The sequence below is a fragment of the Balaenoptera ricei genome, chromosome 13 (assembly GCF_028023285.1).
Source record: "Balaenoptera ricei isolate mBalRic1 chromosome 13, mBalRic1.hap2, whole genome shotgun sequence".
NCBI lineage: Eukaryota > Metazoa > Chordata > Mammalia > Artiodactyla > Balaenopteridae > Balaenoptera > Balaenoptera ricei.
This window is the reverse complement of record NC_082651.1, coordinates 66752997-66780742: the sequence shown is the minus strand read 5'-3', so window position 1 is coordinate 66780742 and position 27746 is coordinate 66752997. Positions and strand designations below refer to the sequence as shown.

At 48.1% G+C, this 27746-nt stretch overlaps 1 protein-coding gene across 1 annotated transcript; it reads left to right on the top strand.

Moving 5' to 3' along the window:
- Nucleotides 1-320: 320 nt before the first annotated feature.
- ABCG8 (ATP binding cassette subfamily G member 8) lies at nt 321-17617 on the top strand. The gene is made up of 13 exons (XM_059942884.1): nt 321-383; nt 4781-4882; nt 6476-6626; nt 9972-10210; nt 10676-10808; nt 10899-11168; nt 13427-13589; nt 13678-13761; nt 14639-14838; nt 15266-15342; nt 16011-16278; nt 17267-17394; nt 17480-17617. The coding sequence occupies exons 1-13, from the start codon at nt 321-323 to the stop codon at nt 17615-17617; spliced, it is 2016 nt and encodes a 671-aa protein (XP_059798867.1).
- The last annotated feature ends 10129 nt before the right edge of the window (nt 17618-27746 follow it).

Genomic DNA, 27746 nt, shown 5'->3' with positions numbered 1-27746 from the left:
AGCCGAGGAGCCAGAGACAGACAGTCCCGCCTGCCCCTCACCTGGCCCTGGAGCCCCTCCTCGGGCCTTCCCAGTGGCGGGCCTGGGGTTTGGCCGTGGATGCCATTATCTGATGTACCTTTAGCCGGAGTGTGTCTGTGTGTTATCTCGGCAGCGGGCAGAGCACACAGCCCATGTTTGCGGGAGGGCTTGCCAGAGAGGAATGCTGGGAGCCAGACCAGAGGTTGCCTGGCTCTGGGAGACAGAGAACGTTGGCCCTGGCCGGCAGTGGTGAAGTCCAAAGGAAGCTGCAGAGACAGGCGCAGATGCCACTGGGCCCCATGGCTGAGGAGACCCCACAGGAGACAGGGCTGGGGGACAGGGCTGCTCCCCAGGATGACTCGGTGAGTGATGGGCGGTCACCACAGTGCTGGAGGGAGGGGGCGCGTTGGACCTTTCTCTCCCTCAGGAACTTGCGGTCCTAACTCACCAGCAGGACCACAAAGAGAGTGAGTACGTGACAGCAGGATGCCACTTCCTGGGCATCAGAGGGCTGAGGGGAGCGGACTCAGGGGCCAGGGGGTGGTGGGGGGCCTCTGAGGTCACTTCCTGTCCTGAGACGTGCTCCTACAGGGAAATGATGTCCTTGTTTGCGACCCGAGCTGATCTGGCTTCTTTCCAAATGAGGCTCCATCACGGAAAAGGCGCTCACACCTCCCGGGGACGTTGCAGTGTCTCCTCTGTCCGTGTGGCTGTCAAGCTCAGAGCCTCAGTGGCAGCAAACTGATGAGACAGGATGGCAGAGGACTCTGTGGGAACATCAGAATTTATGCTCCAAATACAGCAGGCGGTCGTAAGATCCCGGAGAGAGCTGGAAGGAATACACGACACGAGGGGGCCAAGAGGTACAGGGTCTCTGCCCTCATTTTACATGAGAAATGTTTGCCTGAAAAATGGCCTTTGACTGAAATCAGGATGTGGGTGGGGTTTGCAGCAAGAAGTGAAATCGGAAGACAGAAAGGAAGCAGATGCCCACCCCCCACCCCCGCCTCATGCCACTGTCCCATCTGTCTTCTCTGGCTGTGAGTGGGCTGAGGGGTGGAGACAGAAAGACATGAAGGGCTGAGGGCTCCACACCACAGGAAGGGCCACAGGCCACCTGGACTGGCCTTGAGTGGCTAGGACCTGCCTTCAGCCAGGGCCCAGGAACCCACCGCTCCCAGCCAGCTCTGCAGCCCCAGCAGGTGACCAGCTGTGCTCTGGGACCACCCCATGGGGCCAACCGCTGCCGGGAAAGGATTCCTAGGAGCCGTGACTGCAGTGCTTGCTCACAGCCTGAACAGGAGACAAAGTCCCCCATGGCTTCGGGGACACTTTCTAGAAGGTCTGACAATTCAGCCACCACCGCTTGGGATGCAAAAACTGCCCGAATCTGACATCTAGGAATGTGTGCAGGCCCTGCCATTTCCAATTTCCTTTTCTCCACTCCCGTTATTCAAGGTGCCAAGCGACAGTTTGCCCCTAACATTTATGGAGCCTGGAACAAGAGGCTGAGGGCTAGGTACCCTATGTCTAGATATTTAAAAGTTATCAGTCAAGTTAAAAGCTATTAAATAAAATAGTTTTTATCCCCTTAGCTTGACATACCTTCTTCACAACGTGGAAGGCCAGGTGTAAATTGAAAAATTCTAGGATTTGTGGCTTCCAGCCCAAGCCACAGCCTGTCTCCCTTATCTGCCCACACCCAACACCACACAGGACCACACACACCCCTACGTGGTCGCCCCATCCTGCCCACCCACATTCCATCCATACCCTCCGCAAACAAATGCCCCTCTCGCCTGGGGTGCCCAGGAGGATAGGTCTGGGGCGAAGTTCATGCAGCCCTGGGAGTGGGCTTGTGGCCACCTGCACAGGGCATTCTGGGGTCGTGGGTACGCAGAGTGGCAGGTGCCCTCGGCCCACAGGCTCCTCAGTGTGTGGGCAAAAGCCTGGCCTGAGGAGGACAAGAGGGACGCAGGCCTCAGTGTGGCGTCCTCAGCATGACACTGCTTCTCCAGGGCACGGGCTGCTCATCTTAGAGCAAGGAACTTGGGTTCTGCGCTCCCTGAGTTTCCTTCTCCTCTCTGCTTCTGACTCAGGAATTTGATCAGAAGTTAATACAAGGAGAAATTACAATGTAGCCCAGCAGCAGCCGAGCTGGTTACCTACAAATAAACCTGCTTTTGCTTTTTTGGGTGTCACCTGTCAGAAATTCAAGTGATGTTCTGACAGTCATACTGATTAAGATGTCAGCTGAATAGATATTTAAGCATTCGAAAAATACAGAGAGTTTGTCAAAACCTCAGGAAGGCTCTAACAAATCCTTCCTGGGAGCCAAGGAAAATATTTCCAAATGGAACAGAGGTGGTCCCCAGCCTAGCCACGAATTCTCTTCTTCTGAAAGTTGAGCGGTCTACGCAGCTCTGGATGGCACAGGCCCTTGATGGTGGCTGGGGCCCCTGGTTGGCCTGCGCCTGCCGACTTAGCCCAGAGTGAAGGGGGGTTGGAGGAGCAGGGAGCATGCACCTCTCTCCTTCCTTTTATCTGTCTTCCCACCTGACACCTCTTTCCCCAGGGCCCCAGCACCCTCCACCTTCTCCAAGCTCCCGCCTGGAGAGTGGAAGCCTCTAGGCTTAAGGTCACCACCACATACTGCTCCAGACTCCAAAGTGTCCAACTCTCCTTTCTCAGCAGCACCTCCACCTCCAAATCTAACCTGGGGAGATTCTGGCCCAGGTGTTTGTTGCAGAAACAAATTCTGAGCTAACTCACACCTTATACAATTGACTAATGTTCCTCCTGCAGATATTTACCTTTTAAGAACAAACAAGCAGGATGCATGTTAGCCCAAATGAGTCTCTCAGCAATGGACCAAATACAAGAGGAAAACTAGGCAGTGGGAATGCTGGTTGTGGAGGTGGTGACTGAGGGGCAGGGCTGCAGGGCTGACCCGCCGGAATCCAGAACTGCCCATGACCTCCCCACCAGCTTCATTCTCCATCTCAGAGGGCGTGACCCTCTCGCCTCCTCCACCTCCACCTCCGGCTCCTGCAGCTTGGGGGTCGAGGTGAGAGTGGAACTCTGGACTTCTCCTCACAGACACACTCTCTCAACTTGAAAACATATTTTGAAATATTTCAGACAAAGCAATTTAAAGAATGGTGAACTCCCATACCCATCACAAATTACCAATAGCTTTGAAGCCCATCCACTCCCCCTACCCACCATGGACCCTTCTCTCTTGTAACCCTTCCTATACCCCAAAGACAGTCCTTCTGCCGACTTAGCTGTTGATCTTTCCTATGTTTTTCTATATAATATAGGATCTTTACTGTACTAGTTTAAACATTAAACAAGGTAAGTAGCTATGGTCTGCTGTTTCCACACTCTCCCAGAACTCTGGGGGCTACTCACAGTGAGCCTGCAACAGACTGCCCCCCGTATTTACTTCCCTCCACTTCCATTGGTCTCAATGTCCTTTTTAAGGACCTTTTATGTCCAACATTGCAGGGATGCTTTGACAAAGACTGCTGGATGTTATTTTCACAGAAGCCACAAGCCATGTTGTTTTCACATAAAGCACACATAAAGCTGTGGAGACAGTGAAAATATAGCCTGATCGGGTGCTCAAGGTCAGCCCACCTCTACATCTGGCCTGTCTTGCTCCATCCTCATCACCTGTCTCATCCACTGAAATCTAAGCTTCTCAAAGACTGTCCTTTTCACAGTCACACCCCAAACTCCAAGACGAAAGCATGATGTGGGCCCCCATAAGTATTTGTTGGATGATTGATTGACTGATTGAAGGAACACATCAGTGGGGGAATGGCAGCTCTGAGGGAAGGTCGGAATCAACAGGAACTTGTTATCAACAGGAACTTATTAATGAATGCCTACTTTCCCCTGCACTACTGCAATGGAAGAAAAATTGAGTATGTTAAAAAAAAAAAAAAACAGAAATCTTATGACGCAGGTTCTTCCTTGCTTGGGCCTCAGTGATTTAAATGATTGAATTGATAAAACAGAAGGAATTCAGATCTGCAGGTGGTTAATATCATTCGAAGTTATCAGCTGATACCATGAAACATTGATTTGTTTGATGTACATTCAAATAAAGCAGCACTCCAAAAACAGCAACAAGATGGTGATGAGGATGAGATGACAACGATGGTGATGACAGGGACTTCCTCTAAAATCTCCCAACAGCATTTGGAAGAGCTTTGTTGTGAAAAATCCTTACCAAGATAAGATGCAACTTTTCTAATGGTAGTGTCTTCACAAGTACTGAGCACTAGCTTGTCGACAGCTGTCTTCCTCTCTCATGCTGGGTATGGAAAGTCTGTTTGGCATTAGGAGATACTAAGCCAGATGCAGGGAAGAGAAAGTTAAAGGCCAGCCCCCAGCTCAGGTCTTCCCTGAGCACGGAGGCTCACAAAGCTCTCTCCAGTCCAGGGTCTGGGTCTCTTCCACGAGAGACCTGCATTCAGGTTCCAGCAGCCTGTGGTTGAGCTCCTCTGGGGCCAGAAGCCATGCTGGAGGGAAGCCCCAAAGCTCTCTCTGCAGGGAAGAGGAGCCCTGCCCCCACGGATGCTCCTGTCTTCTCAGAGCCCTTGGGCTCCTCCTGCAAATCCATCTCTTGTCCACTCGGGATCTCACCCACGCTAGCTCCTGCTCTCACCTCTCTGGGTCTCCTCTCTCTGTTTTCTCCTATGTCCTCCTCCTTCTGAAGGAGCCCCTCACCTGTCATGTCTCCTGGCAGGGCCTCCAGGACAGCGTGTTCTCCTCTGAAAGTGACAACAGCCTGTACTTCACCTACAGTGGCCAGTCCAATACCTTGGAGGTCCGAGATCTCAGCTACCAGGTAGAGGCACACCTGAGTGCAGGTGGGAGGAGCAGGCAGGGAGGGCCAAACAATTCCCCAAGTGGAAGGGAAGGGTGAACCCATCTGGGGGCCCTCTGCCCCTAAGGACAGAGTCCAGGCCACAGTGATACCTCACGTTTTGGGTGCAAGCACCACGGAGACTTCCCTCAACTACACATATTGGAGCTGGAGGTTGACAGGCATGAAAAAAAGAATGAGACCTTTGTTAAAACATAAAGCCAACCATGTGAACCCGTGGGAAAGAAATCTCTAAAACTCATTTTTAACTTTATATTTTGAAATAATTTTAGACTTTTGAAAAAGTTGCAAAAATAGTGCAGAGTTCCCATATACACTTTGCCCACCCTCCCCTAATTTTAACATCTTGCTTACCCATAGCACAGTGATCAAAACTAAGAAATTAACCATGATATAATACCATTAACCAAACTACAGACTTTATTCAGATCTCATCAGTTTTATATACATATATATACGCATATGTGTGTGTATATATATATATATATATATATTTTTTTTTTTTTGTAAAATGTACTTCCCTGGAGCTAATAAAATATCAGAGTGCAAGGACTGCTGCCCTTTCAGAGGCTCTCAGGAATATCCTGGTCAGATTCAAAGACCCCTATTTCCCACGCCTCCCCAGGGCCAGATACCAGGTGGCCCAGGCAGAACATGCTGAGACCTGGGATGGTAAACCTCAGAGGCCCAAGTCTGGCTTCCCGGGGAAGTGAGTTAGAACAAGCTGACAAGCCACACCATAACCTTTCTCTGCTCTGCCACTTACTAGCTGTGTGAACTTGAGCAAGGTACTTCACTGCTCTGAGCCTCATCTGTAAACAGGGATTATAACAGTACATATGTTATAGTAGGTTTGCAATGAGGACTGAATGATAATGGATATAATAAGCAGATGAATACAATGCCTTGCACACAGTAAATGCTCGGTAAGTTATTAGTAAATTACTATTAAATAAAAACATTGTTTTGCTCCATGTTGTGTTTTTTTAAATTTTTTTATGTTGTGTATTTTTTTTTTTTTAGGCTGCATTGGGTCTTTGTTGCTGCATGCGAGCTTTCTCTAGTTGCGGCGAGCAGGGGCTACTCTTTGTTGTGGTGCGCGGGCTTCTCATTGCAGTGGCTTTTCTTGTTGCAGCGTATGGGCTCTAGGCATGCGGGCTTCAGTAGTTGTGGCTTGCGGGCTCTAGAGCGCAGGCTCTGTAGTTGTGGCTCACGGGCTTCACTGCTCCGCAGCATGTGGGATCTTCCCAGACCAGGGATCGAACCCATGTCCCCTGCATTGGCAGGTGGATTCTTAACCACTGGGCCACCAAGGAAGTCCCTCCATGTTGTGTATTTATTTCTGTTCTGCTATTACACATGCTTCCCAAGTCTTCTCTTCAGACTTGGAAATGGCAGCTTCAGGTTCTCAGCATGGTGGGGTCCACCTCCATGTTTGATAGAAACTGAGCGGGGGACCCCTCAGACCTGTTGTGTATCAGCAGGAGGATGTCTCCTGGAGGGAGCTGGACAGAAGTGAAGCTCTCTGAGGAACCTTTCCATGTCTCCCCACAGGCGGACATAGCCTCCCAGGTGCCTTGGTTTAAGCAGCTGTCTCACTTCAGGATGCCCTGGACATCTCACAAGGACTCTTGTGAGCTGGGCATTCAGAATCTGAGCTTCAAAGTGAGGAGTGGACAGATGCTGGCCGTCATAGGGAGCTCAGGTACCAATAAGGGCAAAGAGCGGGGCAATGGGTTCTCTCTCTCCTGGGATGCAGAGTGGTCCCTCAAACAAACAGATGCTCTTCACAGAACCCTTTGCTGACCAGCAGAATAATATAGCAGAGTGATAAGAGCACAAGTTCTGTGTCTGACAGCTGGGTTCAAATCTCAGCTCCTCCATTTACGAGCTCTCAGGCAGTCACTGCCCTTATGAATCATGAGTGGGCCTCTTACAGCTACAGCCAGAGTTTTGGTCCTTCATTAACATCAAGGTAAGGCCTTTCCAAGAGCATCATGCAGCTTTGGAATTGAATGTTCTTTCCAGGGGACTCCTCCACCACAGGAAGCACTCATTGATTGCTCCCCCTGAATCAGATTCCTGTTTTGGTCAAACAGTGGGTAGGCACACCCCCTGCCGCAATTCACTTCTCAGATACCCCAAGTGTTAGCTCAACCTCCAACCATCTGCAAAGATCCAGATTTTTGGAGTGCTTCAAAAAGTCACTTCTGCAGGCCAAACTTAAAAGTGTAGAATGCCAGAGCTGGAAGGGGGCTTGAAGAACAGAGTTCATTCCCTTCCACTGTATTCTACCTTTCTTTCTCCTGACCAGCCTGGAAGCATCTTTAGAGGAGGGTTTTCAAATTACCTAGTTCTCAATATTGCTAGAGTATCTTCCTGCCCCATACCACTCCCCCTTCATCTGACAGGTGAGAAGACCAAAGTTTAGAAAAGAGGAATGATGTCTAAGGACATACATTTAATGCGGAGCAAGAACTAGAACTCTGGTCTCCTGGTTCTCAGATGATGAAACAAATTCAACTGATTGAATTTTAAAGATCTTATTGACTTTATTCAACGAGTCATGAATTGGGCAGCAAACCATCTGGCAAACAGAAAGTAGCACTGGAGAGCTGTACAAAATGAAAGACTTTCATAGGCAGAAGGAGGTAGGACAAGGAAGTTATTTTAGCAAAGGGCTGATTGTTTTAGGCAAGGTCACCTTCCTTTGGGGGACAGTAGGGGTCTATCAGTGCTGACCAGGTAATGTGAGATGGGCTGGTTAAAGATTCCACTCCCAGGAGAGATTGAAACTGTAATTAAGTTAGGTATTAAGTCTCAGTCCGGTGGTGTGGGGCTTAGGACAAGTGACTCCATTTGGGGTTTGCTGTTTCTTTCTTTCTTTCTTTCTTTTTAAACACAGATCAAGGCATTTCTCCCTTACACAGTGTTAGGGGGAGCACTTTATACCTTTCAATTAATACTTTCCAGAAGTAGAGATTACTCAACTTTTTGAACATTTTAGTCTTTAGTCTTCTGATGGGGAAGTTCTGTTTATTGTCTAACCGAAGATCAAATGCAACGATGTGTGCAAAAGCACTTTGTAACTGAAACAACTCCCACAAATCAAGTCCCGCCAACTTCTGGTCCTGCCCCTGCAATTCGGATCTAAACAAGAAAAATGTGGAAACTTCACAGGCCAATTTTGTTTTTGTCTGTAACACCTGGTGGCTTTTCTGGTTATACCTGCTTTTTCTCATGAACTGAGAGCCGAGCGGACACGTGGGCCTTTCTAGGCACTTCCACAAAGCTGAGAGTCATCACTGTTAATCCTGGCCACACACAGCCCTGCAGCTGTTAGCACCCCTGATTTGCAGCTGAAGAAAAGGGAAGTCGGGAGAGGCCAAGCAGGAATCACAATGAGCGTCTCCAGAACTTTCGATTCTAGGCTCAGTGTTGTTTAGCTGCAGGTTTACTTGGCTGAAGTTATTTAGATGATTTCTTAGAAAGGTTTACCAATTATACCACCTGTGATCTATATTCCGCTCACCAAAATTATAATAGTAAAATGAAATTAATTAAAACAGCCCCCCAGGCATTTTAGCTTCTTCTACAGAATCAGCAGTAGTGCCAAAGGCATTTTCCAATGAATGAATTTGGAGATTCCAGCCATTTTATAAGGGTCTTGCATGCCTGTGGGTGTTTTCTCCTGGTTCACGGAGGATTTCCCCAAATATACTTGGCAACCTCCCCTGGAAAGGCTGCCCACACCTCCCACGGTTTTGTTTAGGAAATGTAGTTGTCCTGCTCCCTGACTGGGAATCCTAAGGTCCCTATAAATGTTAGCAAAGTCCCCTGCGCTCCCAGAGCCTGGATCCTATGATGTCCAAGGCTGAGCCGGGAGCAGGGCCAGAGATCTCCCCTCTGGTTTCTCTCCTGGCTATTTTGTGCCACCTAAGTTCTCAGATACCTTGAATGAGGTACACCTAGGAGGCAGCGTACAGGTCCCCTTCCACCCTGAGAACCTCCGGTGGGTAAGCAGCAGGATCACCGGGGAGGCCTCTGGAACTCTGCTTATTGCACTGGGGGCAGGGGGCTGCCTGCGGAAGGCCTGGACATGTGGCAAGGAAGCGCTGCTACACTGTGTATTGAAGTTTTCCCTGTTTAAAACTACTTGAAAAATTGGCCCTCCAAAAGGAGTTTGCAATAAGGAAACCAAAACCCCACCTGGGGGAATTGGACTGAGCTATTCCCAGCACCTTTGCAAGAAGGCCTTCTCAGAGCCTGAACCCTATTTGCATTTACAGTTCAAATGGCTGCCAAAGAAAGAGTCTCATGGAATCTCATGGAACCTGATCCAATCTGACACTTACTTCCCCAAATTGATAGCAATCACTATGTCATTCAGAAGTGGATGGTGTTAATTTGCGTGTCATGGATCCTTTTTTTTTTTTTAAGAGTGGAAGGTACTACTGAGAAAAATAAGAGTGCAGAGGGTGTAGAGAAATTCAGAACCCATATGTACAATGTACTGTAGTTTTAAAATCATTTCCACATTTATTACTTCTCTATTTTTCTCCCTTTCTGAAAATAGGTTCCAGTTTTGCATTTTTAAAAGACACCCTATTAATTCTCCAGAATTAGTTCTTCCCACAATGCCAGCTTCTGAGCCAAATGATGTTTGAATGATGAAATGTTGCTGGCATGTTTGCCAGGCAAAAATAGTTAAGCTTCACAGTGCAATTAACACCAGCCTTGCTTGGAGGACCGGGGGGCGGGGGGGTGGGTACATCGCTCCAGGCATAGGCAGTTATGCGGCAACTAGGACTCTAGCCTTCTTCTGTCACCCAGCCACAGGCCGACCTGGCCTGAACACCCCGCACTCCCCAGGATGCTCAAGTTGGCTGCCCCAGGCAGGTCTGAGAGCTGTGCCACCTTCCCTAAGGGCTGGTTACATCTGCAAGGACAGAGCGGTCTGGGGTGGCTGGAGAGTGCACGGGCAGCAGTGGCTTCCAGGCTGGCCCCCGCAGAAGCTCCGCTCTCAGGGATACTTCTGGTGGCTTCTCAGGCTGTGGGAGAGCCTCTTTGCTGGATGTGATCACCGGGCGAGGCCACGGCGGCAAGATTAAGTCAGGCCAAATCTGGATCAACGGGCAGCGCAGCACGCCCCAGCTGGTCAGGAAGTGCGTGGCCCACGTGCGCCAGCACGATCAGCTGCTCCCCAACCTGACCGTCCGCGAGACGCTGGCTTTTGTTGCTCAGCTGCGCCTGCCCAGAGACTTCTCCCAGGCCCAGCGCGACAAAAGGGTAACTAACAGACCCCAGTGACCCCCAAGGAGCCAGAACACCCTTCCCCTCCCCGTCCCTCACTCCCTGCCTCAGGGTCCAGCCACAGGTCAAGTCTGAGCAACCCAGCTCACCAACTGTCCATCCGAAAACGTCCACCGTGTGCTCAGCCCTGCCCCTCCATCTCCCGCTTTCCTTTAAAGTCCCATCTTAGCCCCAAATGAGTGATGAATATTCGCTTACGTGTTTTCCGGTTCTCCGTGCGGGCTGAAAGCCAGGGCATGGCCACGTTCCCAGTAAGTGGTGCCGTGCTCGGCACGTGGGAGCTGCTCTGCATGTGTGGAAAGAATCAGGGAACAAACGTTGCATCAGGGAAATGAAGGCTGGCGCCGTAAACCCAGGCGTCTTTCCACTGCGGGTCAGCACAGGCCTGGCGGCGAGCAGGCCGGCGCAGCCCTCCTAAACCCGCAGGCCCCTGCCTCCCAGGTGGACGACGTGATCGCGGAGCTGCGTCTGCGGCAGTGCGCCAACACGCGCATGGGCAACGCCTACGTGCGGGGCGTGTCCGGGGGCGAGCGGCGTAGAGTCAGCATCGCAGTGCAGCTGCTGTGGAACCCAGGTGAGGCCGGAGGGGCCTGCACCGCCCGCCTGGCTTAATCCGGTCCGGCCGGAGCCCTGCCCCTTAACCAGGCTTCTCTTTGTTGGGAAGGAATCCTCATCCTGGATGAACCCACCTCTGGGCTCGACAGCTTCACGGCCCACAACCTGGTGAAAACCCTGTCCAGGCTGGCCAAAGGCAACAGGCTGGTGCTCATCTCCATCCACCAGCCTCGCTCCGATATCTTCAGGCTGTTTGACTTGGTCCTCCTGATGACGTCTGGCACCACCATCTACTTGGGGGCAGCCCAGCACATGGTCCAGTATTTCACGGCAGCCGGCCACCCCTGTCCCCGCTACAGCAACCCTGCCGACTACTACGGTGAGCCAGCCGGGCCGGAGGCAAGGAACAGGGCTCCCCTACACCCCGAACCCCGCCAGGAGAGAAACTCTCAGAAGCTTCAGGAGAACAGGACCGAGGATGGAGACAGGGGGGCAGATGGGGTGTATTACAGGCTTCAGTTTGCCAAGCATCAAATGCTAGGAATGGGGGCCTGAAGAAAGCAGCTTCTGACATAGCCACCCTTGTGTGCATGACAGATAAGAACCTTCTGAGAGCTCCAAACCAGAGGAGATATAATCCAAGAGAGTTTGGATCCGTTTCTGGAACTGTGGTCTTTATTCAGATTCTGTAGGGAAACAGGATATTTGAGGTCGGAAGCCACCAGGAAATCTTAAAGCCGTGCCCTGGTTCCCCCACAAAAGCAGGGGGCCCAGAGGCTCTGGGTGGTGGAGGGGGGACCCAGGGCCCAGGCCAGCTCAGGGCTTTTTGGTGGTCTTGGCCAATGAATCTCTAGATATGAAAATTGCGGTCAGCCCCAGAGATGCCTTTCTGCTTGGGGTCCTGAGGCCTCAGCATATGGCCCTCAATTCTTGTGGGGACAGTTGCCTTTCCAGATGCCCACCCTGAAAGCAGGTGCCTGGATCCTGAGTGCTGAGGAATGCTGTGGCTGCCGGACAGGCTGCGTGGTTGCACCAGGGCTGGGGAAGCAGCAGCTGTGGCTTGTCCCAAACATAGGTCACCTGGAGCCCAGCCTTCCTCCCAGGATGGCCTGGCGTAGCAAGGGCCTCCCCAGTAAACATGATGACAAGGACCAGCTCCTTGAGGGCAGACACTGTGCCCACAGGTGCCAAGCACCAGAGGGTGTCCCTTTGACCCTCACAGCCCTGCCAGGCCACGGTCATCTTCGTCCTTATAGATGAGAAAACTGGAGTCCTTATAGTCAGGTGGCAGAACTGGGCCTCGCACCTCCCAGCCCAGCCCCTCCCAGACTCCAGGCCCTGCTGCCCACGCCTTCCTCCCGGCATCTACCCTCCAACCCTCCCCTAGGAGGACAGGCCACTCTCTCTCGCCCACCAGCCCTCGCCCTCTGCACTCACTGCCACTGTGTGAGCTCACCTAGAGGTCACCCTCCCTCCCTGTGCCCACGTGCCAGCTTGGCTTCCTGCCAGTGTGTCATCCTCTGGCCGGTCATCCCCAGATAAGGGGGTAGAGGGCACCTGCCAGCCTGGCCATTGGGAACAATATGCTGTAACCCTAGAGAGAAGTTGCCAGAAGTCAGGTGGCCAGATCTGAAAAAAAAATTTTTTCTTTTTCTTAATTTTATATTATTATCATTTTTTGGTGGCGGGGGGAGCTCTTGCCCACAAACCCTGGGGCAGATGGCCCTCACGGATCCGGGCCGCACGGTCTGGCAGAGAATCTGGCATTTGAAGCTAGGGCCCCGCACACTGAAGGGAACTTTCATGGTTTACAAGGCCTCTCCGAGACGTTATCCTGCCTTGAGATGTGTCATGAAAATGGGAGGAGGGAAGAAGCAGAGAGGTTAAGAGGAACCCCCTGCCCAAGGGAGGGATGGAGGGAGGAGAGGCCTAGGAAGGCCCTGGCTGTGACTGGCGGGTGTGCCCTTCTGGCCTTTCAGGGGCCCCGGGAGAGGAGGGCTGTGGTCTGGGGCTACCAGGTGCTGCCAGCGGGGTGACATGGAGGTGGTGTGGCCCAGCCTTGTTCTCCAGCTGGTCGTGCTGGCTCCCTTCTCCCGGGGCAGTGAGAATTATACTTAATATTTGGCCAGGCCCTGGCATCCTCCAGCCAAAACATTCTTCCCTGTTGGGCAGGCTGCTTGGGAAGCCAAAGTGACTAATTCACATTGAGAACTAGAGCTGCCGGGAGCCAGACTGCTCAGCCTCCCCGTGGCCGGCCCGCCTTCTCCCCGTGGTAGGCACACCCGGGAGGCTGAGTCCTCATCACAAGCTTCTTGGACGGCTGGAGCTGGAGCCAGGGCATAACTGTGCTGTGGCCTTGGGCTCCAAAAGCCCAAAGCCTCCTTCTCTGTCCTGGGGATGTCCCGAGAATAAGCCTGCTTGGTGGGACCAGTGCCAGCGTTCACTGGCCCTTCTCCCGAGGAAGGCTCTCTGTAGACATCGGGGACAGCCCTGGGCATCTCTCGGCCTCTCTCTGCTCTGACCGTCACTTCATGGTCCACTCTCAGAGGGTGGGGAGCATGTCCCGGGGGCCCCGGGGGCTGAGCAGCATCATGGGCTGTGAGCACCTGCGGGGCCCGGGTCGCCCTTTGCTTACAGTGGACTTGACCAGCATCGACAGGCGGAGCAAAGAGCAGGAAGTGGCCACCAGGGAGAAGGCTCAGTCCCTTGCAGCCTTGTTTCAAGAAAGAATACGTGGCTTCGATGACTTTCTGTGGACAGTGGAGTCAAGGGAGCAGGGTGTGGGCACTTCCGTGCGGAGGTAAGGCAGCCAGGTGGCCCTGCGTGGAGAGCGCCCTGCAAAAGGTGGCCGCCCCCAAGCCCCCATGACACTCTCTGTCTCCTGACAGCCCGGCTTCCCCGAGGGACACCAACCCCTTACAGACTCCCACTAAGCTGCCTGGCCCCCTACAGCAGTTTGACACGCTGATCCGGTAATTGTCTGCCATTTCATCACACACACACCCACACTCCCCAAAAGTCTTTGTTGTATCATATTAAGCCCTTTGGATCTAAAGTGAATTTGAAGGAGGAATTTGAATTTGAAGAGGCAGAATCATTTGAAAAAAACCAGCACCAGCCCTCCATGTGCTACAGAGCACTCCTCTTACTTTGATTCTTTAAACAAAATCACAATTTCCTTGATAGCCAGATGCTCATAGAAATCACCCAGAATCACTATGAAAAATTCAGTCGATACAGGAGACCCTCAAGTGGAAAGGGAAGGTTCCCTGATACACCGGCCCTTAGAGAAAACCAGACCTGAGTGTTTGGTGTGAGTCTAAGATGTTTCCATGCACATAACCATTTTAATACATAAATGGGATCATATGTGTTGTTCCATAACCCTCTTTTTTCCCCCCCCCACTTAGAATAGCGCCTCTGCCTCTCATCTGGTTAGGTCTTCCTCAGGGTTTCCAAATCTAGCCATAATTCATTTACCCATTAAGTCCATATTGATGGTCAGATCACCTTCAGTCATTTGCTATCACAAGTAACTCTATGACAAACATGCTTGTACATACACCTTTATGCTCTTGATTGGTTATTTCCTCAGGATAACTTCTTTAAATAAAATCGCAAGGTGATACATTGGTGATAAAAGTCACAATCCTTGACTGGGTACCTACTGTGAGACAGATGCGTTCATCGATTTTCTCATTTGATCCCTCACAGTAACTGTGAGGTGGGCACTGCCCTCCCCATGGTACAGAGGAGAAAAATGAGCCTTACAGAGGTTCAAGGACATTGCCAAGGTCACAGTGCTGGTGCCTACTGTCCCCTTGGCACATCTTTATTCTGTTTTTTAAGTCGTCAGATTTCCAACGACTTCCGAGACCTGCCAGCCCTCCTCATCCACGGGGCAGAGGCCTGCTTGATGTCCCTGATCATCGGGTTCCTCTACTATGGCCATGGAGCCGTCAAGCTCTCCTTCATGGACACGGTGGCCCTCTTGTTCATGATCGGAGCTCTCGTCCCTTTCAACGTGATCCTGGATGTCATCGCCAAATGTGAGTGTGGCCTGCTCTCCATGACCCACACGTGCAGCAGCGTCGGCCATGCTATGAGCTGGTCCAGGGCCGGCCTGAGCTCCTCTGAGCTCCTGGAGAAGATGGGTTTGCTGAATAATTTCACTGTGACTGTGAAATAAAAGATGATGGTTGTTTTTCAAGTTCGAACATTAATATTAGTATGCAAATGAGAACAAATTACCAAGGAGTCTGAGGCATTCCTGTCCTAGCAGGAGTTACACTGACAGCAATGCAGAACTCACAAAATTACAAACATCTAAATTAGGATCTAAAATTGCCTGTTTTTAAAAAAAAATACATGACATTGAGGCAGTAAAACTATTTTTAATTGTACTAAGAGAGACTCAGAAACAGAGACACTGTAAATTAATTTCGCTTTTTCATTCTCCTTTTCTCCCCTTTCTAGGTCACTCGGAGAGGGCGTTGCTTTACTATGAACTAGAAGATGGGCTGTACGCTGCAGAGCCGTATTTCTTTGCCAAGGTGACTGGTCAGGCCTGAGAGAGAGTGGCCACCCTGGGTGGGGGGAGGAGCAGGAAAAGCTGCTCCACATTGTACAGAAGTTACAGGGAAGCGTTTTGCTGAACTGTGGGGCCGTGCATCATCTGTGGTTACAAATGCCACGTTGCTCAGGGGAGTTTCAGAGACTTGATATTGTTTAAACATTTACCACAAGGCCAGGACCATGGACCAGGAATGACGTTTTTCTGGTCATCAGAAACCTAACAAAGAAGAGGTGGGAAACACCTAGCATACTTCACCTCTCCAGTCTCACCACGTCCCTGGGAAGCGGGTCAAGCAGGTGTGACTGTCCTCATTGCAAGGAAGCGGAGGCTCAGAGAGGTTATGTGGCTGTCTCAAGGCCACACAGCTACCAGGTCTGGGCAGGCAGGGTGGGGACTTGAAACCAGGTCTTAGGAGCTCTGAAATGCCCCAGAGGGAGCACATGACATCTGCAGGGGGAAGCCAGCAGTGAGCTCATGCTTGAGAGTCCCACACACCCGCGCCCACCAGCCCTCCGTGCTGCAACCCCAATCAGACCACCAGGAGGGAAGGTTGGTGTCACTGGGGGCTGCTGCTTTTGAACATTTAAAGAACAGTAGCAGATGAAGGCATTGGCTCCACATCCTCGCAAGGGCTGTCCTTCGCAGATCCTAGGGGAGCTTCCCGAGCACTGTGTCTATATCATCATCTATGGGATGCCTACCTACTGGCTGGCCAACCTGCGCCCGGGCCCCGAGCCCTTCCTGCTGCACTTCCTGCTGGTGTGGCTGGTGGTCTTCTGCTGCAGAACCATGGCCCTGGCCACCGCCGCCCTGTTACCCACCTTCCACATGTCCTCCTTCTTCGGCAACGCTCTCTACAACTCCTTCTACCTCACTGGGGGCTTCATGATAAGCTTGGACAACCTGTGGACAGGTGAGGCCTGCTCCCCTCACCTGGTCAAGCTTTTTGAGGCCTTCTGTGGCTGGATTAGCCTGCTTTCCCCTGGAGATGAGAGCTCATCCCTTAGGTCCAACTCAAAGCTGGCCCTTCTGGGAGCAGGTGCCAAGGGAGTGGCTCTACGCAGGGGGAGTGGGAGGTGGTGCAGATGGCACCTTCTCATACAGCCCGGCCGACACCCAGGGGCCATCCTTGACTCTCCCTCACCCTCCGCGTCACCAGTGAGTCAAGTCAATTCTGCCTCCCGTGTCTTTCTGAAATGTCCTCTTGCCTTATCCCCCCGACCCTGGCCCCTATCAGCCGATCTTGGGCCACTGTGATAGTCCGGTATCTGTGACCCTGGTTCCTCCATGTCCCTCTCAACCCTCACCCATGCAGCGCGAGCTTCCTAAGGTGCAAATCCAGCCACTGCTTTCCTCGAGTGCTCCTGGGGCTGCTCATTTCCTGCTGCCTCACCCAGCTCTTCTGAAGCCCCCAAGACACTCCACGCTCACACGATGGAGCCTGTGCATCCCTTCTCTATAGGAACTCCACTCCCTACCATGCACAGGCCTTTCCTGTCCCGTGCGGTCAGGGTTCGTTCCTTCCTCCTCCTCCCTGAACCATGATGCCTCCGCAGGGTCAGGGTACAGACTCAGTAACCTCTGGTTTGGGGCTGCTGAGTCTCTCCAGTCTGTAAGCTATGTGAAGCTGAGCACATGCTGGACACCTGATGAAATTACTCTCTGGGGTTATTATGGGTCAAACGTGCGGTGATCCTGCAGCCACTAGGTCCCTCTGCCCCAGTCCACGTCCCGAGCTTCCCCTCTGCCCGTTCACCCTTTTGTTCTCACCCCCACCCCTCCTTGCTCCCTCAGGGGACTTGCTGTCCTTGGGTCAGAGCCACCATGGCCACTCTCCAGGCTCACTTCCCAGGGAGCAGATGATTAGACTGTGTGAGTAATGTGACTCTCACCGCCTCCAGTGCCCGCGTGGATTTCCAAGGTGTCCTTCCTCCGATGGTGTTTTGAAGGGCTGATGCAGATCCAGTTTGGTGGGCACACATATCACCTGGCAGCTGGCAACATCACCATCCCTATCCCGGGAGACACGGTAAGGAGCCAAGGCCTTGGACGCTAAAGAGATGGCAGCCGTCTGAGCATGTTCTTAATGAGCTCACAGATGTCTCTGTCCCCAGATCCTCAACGCCATGGGCCTGGGCTCATACCCGCTCTACGCCATCTACCTCTTCGTCATAGGCATCAGTGGTGGCTTCATGGTCCTGTACTATATGTCCTTAAAGTTCATCAAACAGAAGTCAAGTCAGGATTGGTGATTCATGCCCAGACTCCTGCCCGCCGGTGGGGGACTCGAGAAGGCCCTTCCGCTGCACTCCCTCCCAAGGAGCTCCTTCCCAGGCACAAGGAGGACCGTGAGAACACAAAGCTCAGCTACATCCTGTCCACAGTGCTGCAGTGGCACAGGATGGCCACAGGATGGCAGTAGAATAAAGACAGTCGAAAGATATTTCTGAGCCCCGGCCAGAGCTTGCCATTACTGGGAATGTGAAAACCATACTTGGGGACACCTACAATGTCGCTAATTTATTTCCTTTTGATATGTATTTGCATAGGCAACTAATACAAGACAGGAGCAAATTAGGTATGAATCGAGTAGTTAGGCTATGCGGAAACAACAACATAATAGTGGAATATTTGGCTTCATCTTCCAGGGTCCTCAAACTCTGTTGAGCCATTCTCAGTACAGAAAAGGACCTAAAACATACCAGCGAGGTGCCATCCCTTCTTTTTGTGTGAGGTAATGGGCTCCAAAAGCCAAACTCAACAATTAAATATTTACTGAGCAATTGCTCCACACCAGGTTCAGGGCAAAACACTTTATTTATGTGGATCACATCATTAATTTCTGTTAAAACAACCCTTTGTGGTGGACAGTATCCTGTTTTATAGATGAAGAAAGAGAGGCACAGAGTAATTGTTTGCTAAGTAAGGTCACAGGGCTACTATGTGGTGGAGTCATGGGGGGTCAGAAAGGCCTTCGAGGCCTTTAGGAGTTAGTGGGCAGAAGGCAAGTCTGAGCCACTGTGAGGCTTGGAAGCCAAGGAAGGCTCCAGAAGATGAAGAGGTTTATAGACACTGTGTCAGCTCAGCCAGGACTCTTACAGTTGCATCTCACTGGCCCTGGCTGAGTCTCAGAACCAACCTGGAACCTTTCACAGTGGCTTGGTATGGGATGGATCAGGCCCAAGTCACATGCTTCATGCCTGAGCCTTGAGGACAAGCTGACCCAAAACAGGTGCACAGAAAGCAGGCAGGGAATGATCCCCAAAGGAAAACCAGAGTCTGGAACCAAAGGAAGGGGGAAGGTGGATGTTTAAGAGGCAAAGAGTGAATGTTCTCCATAGGTTTCCTAGGCCCTTGCTACTTTGAGTGCGGTCGCTGGGCCAGCAGCATGGGTGTCGCCTGGGAGCTGGTTAGACTGACAGAATCTCAGGCCCCACCGAGACCCACTGAATCAGAATCTGCGTTTTAAAAAGATCCCCAGGAGATTGGAATGTACATTCAGACTTGAAGAGCAGTGCTAGCACACTTCCCTTATACAATACAACCATCAAACTTGGGATATTCATGTGGTGAAACTGTAACACTGCACATGTGTCACTTTTATATCGCCACCATCCAAAGGGCAGACATCATTCAAGACTCACTTACTTTGGCTATTTTGGCTATTGTGAGTCTTGAATGATGTCTGCCCTTTGGATGGTGATGATGTAAAAGTAACACATGTGCAGTGTTACAGTGCCAAAGCAATCTTGAAAAAGAAAAACAGAGCTGGAGGAATCAGGCTCCCTGACTTCAAACTATACTACAAAGCTACAATAATCAAGACAGTATGGTACTGGCACAAAAACAGAAATATAGATCAATGGTACAGGATAGAAAGCCCAGAGATAAACCCACACATATATAGTCACCTAATTTATGACAAAGGAGGCAAGAACATACAATGGAAAAAAGACAGCCTCTTCAGTAAGTGGTGCTGGGAAAACTGGACAGCTACATGTAAAAGAATGAAATTAGAACACTCCCTAACACCATACACAAAAATAAACTCCAAATGGATGAAAGACCTAAATGTAAGATCAGAAACTGTAAAACTCTTAGAGGAAAACATAGGAAAAAGACTCTTTGACATAAACCACAGCAAGATCTTTTTTGACCCACCTCCTAGAGTAATGAAAATAAAAACAAAAATAAACAAATGGGACCTATTGAAACTTAAAAGCTTTTGCACAGCAAAGGAAACCATAAATGAGACAAAAAGACAACCCTCAGAATGGGAGAAAATATTTGCAAATGAAACAACAGACAAAGGATTAATCTCCAAAATATACAAACAGCTCATGGAGCTCAATATCAAAAAAATGAACAACCCAGTTAAAAAATGGGCTGAAGACCTAAATAGACATTTCACCAAAGAAGACATACAGATGGCCAAAAGGCACATGAAAAGATGCTCAACATCATGAATTATTAGAGAAATGCAAATCAAAATTACAATGAGGTATCACCTTACACCAGTCAGAATGGCCATTATCAAAAAATCTAGAAACAATAAATGCTGGAGAGGGTGTGGAGAAAAGGGAACCCTTTTGCACTGTTGGTGGGAATGTAAATTGATACAGCCACTATGGAGAACAGTATGGAGGTTCCTTAAAAAACTAAAAATAGAACTACCATATGATCCAACAATCCCACTACTGGGTATATACCCTGAGAAAACCATAATTCAAAAAGAGACGTGTACCACAATGTTCATTGCAGCACTGTTTACAATAGCCCGGACATGGAAGCAACCTTAGTGTCCACCGACAGATGAATGGATAAAGAAGATGTGGCACGTATATACAATGGACTATTACTCAGCCATAAAAAGAAACGAAATTGAGTTATATGTAGTGAGGTGGATGGACCTAGAGTCTGTCATACAGAGTGAAGTAAGTCAGAAAGAGAAAAACAAATACTGTATGCTAACACATATATATGGAATCTAAAAAAAAAAAAAAAAAAGGTACTGATGAGCCTAGTGGCAGGGCAGGAATAAAGACACAGACATAGAGAATAGAGTTGGGGACATGGTGGGGAGGGGGAAGCTGGAGCAAAGTGAGAATAGCATCGATATATACACACTACCAAGTGTAAAACAGATAGCTAGTGGGAAGCAGCGACATAGCACAGGGAGATCAACTCAGTGCTTTGCAACGACCTAGAGGGGTGGGAGAGGGAGGGTGAGAGGGAGGCTCAAGAGGGAGTGGATATGGGGATATATGTATACATATGGCTGATTCACTTTGTTGTACAACAGAAACTAACACAGTATTGTGAAGCAATTATACTCCAATCAAGATGTATTTAAAAAAAAAGACTCTGTTCTGACAATGTCCTTCATAGCAAAAGGATCCAGATCAGGATCAAGCATTGGATCTAGTCATCAATTCTCTTTTAGTTTAGAATAATCATCAGCTTTCCTTAACTCCCATGACCTTGACACATGAAGATTTTGTAGAATATATCTAGATTTGGTTTGTCTGATATATTTTCATGATTAAATTCAGGTCACGCACCTCTGGCAGGAATATCACAGAAGAGATGTGCTTTTCTCATTACATCCTATCAGTGGCGCATGATTTTGATTTGTCCCAAACTGATGTTGTTCACTTTGATCACTTGATCAAAGGAGTACTTGCCAGGCTTCACCACAGTCAACGATTTTCCCTCCTTTTGTAATTAATAAGCATTTGTAGGCAGGTATTTAGCAACTGTGTAAATGGCCTATTCCTCATCACTTTCCATTAACTCATTTTAAAATCAATATCAATATCAGCTTGCGGTTTCCTGGTTTCTTCCATGGTTGTAATCTTTTACCATCATTATTAACTTGGATGTTCAGATTGTCCCTGATGTGGCAATGGGAGCCCATTCAAGCTGGCTTCTGCCTCCTTTGACAGGTCCCCATCATTCTCTGAAGACTTTCACAACAAAGTGTTTCAGGCTCATCGTGTACTTTCCCAACCCCTAGTCATGGAAGCAGACATTTCTCTAAAGAATCTTGGTTCCTTTCAGTGGAAAATGGTATTTAGAAGCCAAGATCTGAGTGATAAGTATGCTCATTGGTACTGGGGCATTACTGCTCCCAGGCCCTCTCAGTGGACAAAGCTAGGGACTATATGCATGCATATATATGTTTATGTGTATACGTGTGTATGTATGTGTGTACAGACATACACACACAGACACATCTGTCCAAATTTTTATATATATAAATATATTTTTTCCCCACATTGATACATCCAATTCCAATCTTACCACCACAGAGATGAGTCTAGTTTTTTTCCCTTTTTGCAATTATAACTCCCTCCTCCAATTGTAAGAAACCTGGCTTCCACTAGCCTTAATATTTTCACTCATTTAATTAACCTCCAATACGTAACCAATCTCCCAACTCCACTGCATGCCTTCTCCTGTGTGGACACCTTGCTAAGGCTCTAACTCCCAAATTCAGTTGTCCCTAAGTCTGCAGAGGTGTCCTCCTCACCCTACTCTGGCCCACCACAGTTCTCCCACCCCAGCTCACACCCCACAGCCACTCCCAACCACAGTGTGGTCAGCTAGTGGCTTTAGGCCTGAATGGAGAATGGAGAAGGAGGAAGAAGACTGGGTTTTTTCTTTAACTCTCCAGTGATTCCAGTGAAGTGAGAGTTGACAGCCACTGAGGTACATCATGTGACGTCATGAGTGTTAGAACCATTCAGTCTTTTCTTCCTTTCTTTCTTTCTCTCTCCCTCTCTTTTTTCCCTAGAGCAGTGGTTCTCTACCTTGGAGCTTTAACAGATGCCAATGTGGGCCCACCCCCAGAGATTGGTTCCACTGGTCTGTTTTAAAAAAAATGCTCCTCAGGGCATGTGAGGCCAAGGAGAAGAACCACTGTTCTAGAGGCGTGCACACAGTTCAGTGAGCCCTCCCTGCATTAGAAGGGTAGAGATCTGCTTCTGTGTAATTACCACAAACAGGGGTTGTGAAGAGAACATAGGAAAAACATCCTTGGACATAAATCATAGCAGTATTTCCTTAGATCAGTCTCTCAAGGCAAAAGAAATAAAAACAAAAATAAACAAATGGGACCCAATCTTTTGCACAACAAAGGAAACCATCAATAGAATGAAAAGACAACCTACAGAATGGGAGAGAATATTTGCAAATGATGCAACTGACAACGTGTTAATTCCAAAATATACAATCAGCTCATACAACTCAACGACAACAACAAAAAATCCAATCAAAAAAATGGGCAGAATAGTTATTTATTTCATAAATAATGGACATTATTTACAAAAACAGGGAGCATGCTGGATTTGGCCTGGGCTGTAGTTTGCAGACCCTTGGTCAACAGGCACATGAAAATATGCTCAACATCGCTAATTTTTAGAAAAATTCATAACAAAACTACAATGAGGTAGCACCTCACACCAGTCAGAATGGCTATTATCAAAAAGTCTACAAATAATAAATGCTGAAGTGGATGTGCAGAAAAGGGAACCCTCCTGCACTGTTGGTGGAAATGTAAGTCGGTGCAGCCACTGTGGAAAACAGTATGGAGGTTTCTCAAAAAACTAAAAATAGAGCTTATTTTGATCCAGCAATCCCACTCCTGGGCATATACCCAGAAAAGATAAAAACTCTAATTTGAAAAGATACATCCACTCCAACATTCATAGCAGCACTATTTATAATAGTCAAGACATGGAAATAACCCAAGTGCCCATCAACAGACGATTGGTTTAAGAATATGTGGTGTATATGTATACACAACAGAATATTACTCAGCCATAAAAAAGAATGAAATATTGCCATTTGTGTTAGGAAACTGTTGACCAAAACCACCCACCTTGGCCAGGCACAATAATAACTGCTCTATGAGTTGTCTCACAACAGGAGGTCCTGATAAAGAACTCGGTGCTGCCACCAAAAACTAACCAGGAGAATTCAGGAGGGGCCAATAGGAGGGAGGAGATGCCAGTCCATAATATGTCCTGCCAAATTCCTAGAAACCCTCACAATGGAATCCATCTTGGCTGAGAGATGCACATGCCACTAGGAAGGACCCTGAGTCAGACCACATATGGGCACAAGGAAGATGATTGGCTAGAAACAACCCAGAAACTAACCCCATTACCATAAAAACTGAGACTGCGAGTCACATGGCAGAGCAGTTCTCCTGGGTTTCCTTACCCTGCTGTTCTTCACCCAGGCGGCCCTTCTCAATAAAGTCTTTTGCTTTGTCAGTCCGTGTGTCTCCTCAGACAATTCACATCCTAGTGTTATACGAGAGCCCACTCTTGGGCCTCGGAAGGGGGTCCCACTCTGGTAACATTTGCAGCAGCCCAGATGGACCTAGAGAATATCATACTAAGTCAAGTAAGTCAGACAGAGAAAGACAAACATTACATGATATCACTTACATGTGGAATCTAAAAAATAATACAAATGAACCTATATACAAAACAGAAACAGACTCATAGACATAGAAAACAAACTTATGGTTACCAAAGGGGAAGGGGGGGGGGTATAAATGAGGACTATGGGATTAGCAGATACAAACTACTACACATAAAATAGATAAGCAACAAGGATTTACTATATAGCACAGAAAACTATATGCAATATCTTGTAATAACCTCTAATGGAAAATAACCTTAAAAAATATATATATATATAAATGAATCACTTTGCTGTACACCAAAAACTAACACAATATTGTAAATCAACTATATTTCAATTGAAAAAAAAAAAAAGCAGGGGTTGCAAGCTTTTCCCATTAAGGGTCAGATAGTAAATATTTCCTTTGCAGGCCATATAGTCTGTCGCAAATACCCATGTTGGCTGTCGCAGTGTGAAGGCGACCCAGAAAACTCTGAAGTATGGGTGGTGTGGCTGTGTCCCAGTGAAACATTATTTATGAAAACAGGGAGCGTGCTGGACTTGGCCTGAGGCTGTAGTTTGCAGGCCCTTGGTCAACAGGTAAAGGTTTTGAAATTGGCATTTTAAGCCCTCCAATTTCAAGTTGTGCTACTGACGGGGAAATTTTAATTAAGCAGAAAATAATTACCTATATTAACTCAAATATTTCCTGAGGTGATTTTTTTAAACGGCTTCCGTTCCTATAAAGATTATTTAAGACACAATCATGCCCTTGGTCAAGTTGATCTCCCTGGTCAGGCTCAGAGAAGTAGATCTTGCATTTGTTTTCTTCTTTTCTTCCACGCTCTTGTTTTGATCCCAGATGAAACAGCTAGCAGCAGTGCTATTTAAAGCTACACCAATCCAAGTGTTAACTACAGACCTGGGGCTATAGGGGATTCTACTGAGACGCACATTAGTCACTTGGCAGAGTTTAGCACAGCTGCCCTGAGCCACTCTCCTTTGGGTCCAGTCATGGATCTGGAGCACCGAGCAGACTCCGAGGAAGAGAGCGAGGGAATGGGAGGCTAGGATGCAGGAGTGAGGAAGCATCTTACTGGTGGATCTGTGCTTATTTGGAAAATACATCCCATGCTCATGCCTGAAAGAAAGCATCCTTATTTGCAAATAGTCTAAACTAGGTAATTCAAATCTCATCTGTCATTTGTTTTTGATAAAACAATTGGTTCTTCTAAACTGGCCAGGGGAAAGAGCAATATCCTGTCTTTTTTCCATGGTCTGCCTGAGACAGCCTGGGCGGAGGCAGGCAGATGGAGCACAGCCCATTTTCTGGTGGTGGCCCGGGAACAGCCGTGCATGTGGTGTTAGCAGCTAATAGTTAAAACAATGATGTTTTAAGCGGTGGGTTAAGATTTTAATACACCAACTCAAAGGATGGATAACACTTCTCAGCTTTCCATGTAATAGTCCTCACAGTTATCGTTCGTGCGGTGGTCTTGTCTTTTCGTAAAACTGGAGGTGTTCCTTTTCCCCCCAAACTCTAAAAAGCTCTATGGCCCCATGTTAAAAATGAAGCTTTGTTTTTGTTGATTCCACTCTTGCACTGTGCTTGCACTCAGCTTGAGGTTGTCTGATTTCATCACACATTTGAGAGCCCTCTTCCTCCTGGCAGCAAATCCGGAAATGCTAACATGTGGGCACACAGGGTTTGAAAGACTTCTCAGCTCTCAACCCCCAATATCCTAGCTCTGAGCTAAAAAGTGGCACCTCTATCTCCTGTAAAGACATTTGTGTGTGAGGAAGAAATCCCCCAATGCACACAAACCATACATCTCAGAAAGAACATGCCTTGGAAAGGGGGACAGGTGATGTGCCCATTGATTCAATCAGTGATGCTCATTGGGCACCTATCAGTGCCAGGCTGTTCTAACTGGTGGGGCTGCAGAGCACTGGGAGAGCACAAGTTCTTGGGGGAGGAAACTACAAAAACAAGTAAATAATTAAGAGAATCTCAGCAAGTGCACACAGGGGGCAGGGTTGGTGAGATCTATTCTCTAGTGAACTCTCGAAACATGGATCCCAAGAGCCAACCATTGTCCAAATGAATGTGCAGAGATGGTAGATCTGAAGTTGGTTAAGTGTTTTTTTGCTCTACCTGGACCTGATGATGTTTATTTCATGCAAAAAAAAAAAAAAAAAAAAAAGACAAGTGCCTATTTTGAATTTGCTAATGCAGCTATTTTATTTGTACCAAGGCTGCATAATGTGGGCTTTGTAAAGTCCACAAGCCTGAAAGCAGGATACGTTTCTATTGGAAACACTCAAGCTCATGATTGTACAACAGCAAAGTGATAAATTACCATGATTTTGTATCCCCTACAGCTACTAGTTCGACCATACTTCAGGAATGTTGCTTTCACTTACAGAAACTACAAATACTGGTTTTTCAAAAAGGCAAATATTAAGTGTATATTGTTTGCTCGAAGACATGAGAAAAAATGTGCACAGCACACACACTGCAGACAGACTGGAGAAATAAACTGTACCGGGAAGAACAATTTGCAATATAAAGCTTGCTTAATAATTTATTGGAACTTGAAAACTCAGTGATTACGCCAGGCACTGGGTATTTGATTAACTGGAAGAAAATACAGTGCTACCATCCAGAGACTGTGAACACTTGTATTAATGTGAAAGGTTTTTAAAAAATATTCTTATAGTTTAGAGATTCCAATTTGACCATTAACTGGATTTTTAACTGAGTTTAGGCTGGATTCCATCGGTTTTTTTTGTAACCTCATAGTAAGTACATGACTCTCAAAGTCCTGGCTGTGTGATATTATCGCTGTGATTCTGGGCAAATTAACTTCCCTAAGTTTCCTCACCGTGTATATCAGGCAAGAGGGGCACCTGACACATGGTAGAACCCACAGAACTGACCACTGACAACTCATGAATGTGCTAAGCTGGGGACACACAGACAGGAGACAAAGAACTGATCCTCAGGGAGTTTACAACCTTTGCGGTTGGTACCTGCTGTGCTTTCAAGTGGCTTCAGGTGGGCCCTGGAGAGAGAACAATTAGTATTCCAGGTGGGAGAGGGGACACTGAAGCGGCCTCCGTGAGCATGCACAAGCGAGGACAGGAGGAAGACGGGAGCGTGCTGCAGACAGCCCTGGTGGAGTGGAGCCCACTCACCCGTGCAGCTGTAAAATGCGCCCTCCGCCTGACACTTAACGCAAGATAAAACCCCCTCCCTTTTAAGTGTCATTCACCACACACCCAACTCTAATTCTTGCCAACTTTGTACCTCAGAGATCTCACACTGAGTATCTGTCTGTCCTTAAAACAGATAAGCAGTGACTTCCCTGGTTCCCCCGCTCACAACCTGTACACCATTTAAAACAAGGAAATTCCGGCCATAATAGTGGCCACCACACGATTTTTAATTAAAAATTTTAAGACTCAAGTCCTTGAAATGGCTTAAAGTGGTTATATAAAAATTTAATAAGATAAAAACGAAGAAGCCCACAGGTTGCTGGAATACAATTTATTCAAAGCATTTCACATTGAAATTATTAGGTTTAAATACACGAACATACAATTACATATAAAACACTGTACCTTCCCAAAGTTTATAATGACATTTACTTTTTAGAATTAGCTGTTTGCTTATAATTTGAATCTAAAAGGTACCACTGAGTGCTGCTATAATTGTGTTTATATTTCTATTTATTTCAATTTTGCTATTACATATTTAGAAAGCATTCGTAAGCTCACCTAGAATATACAATGATTACATGTTAAATATTTACATTCAAAACAGGAAGCCAATACAGTGTTACAGATGCATGACTTGATAGTTCTTTAATGTATGTAATATATTGAATGGTCCAGCCTGCTGTTCAGAATGCTAGAAATGTTATTAAGCAGTAGAAAGCTCATCGAGGGATTTATATCTATTTC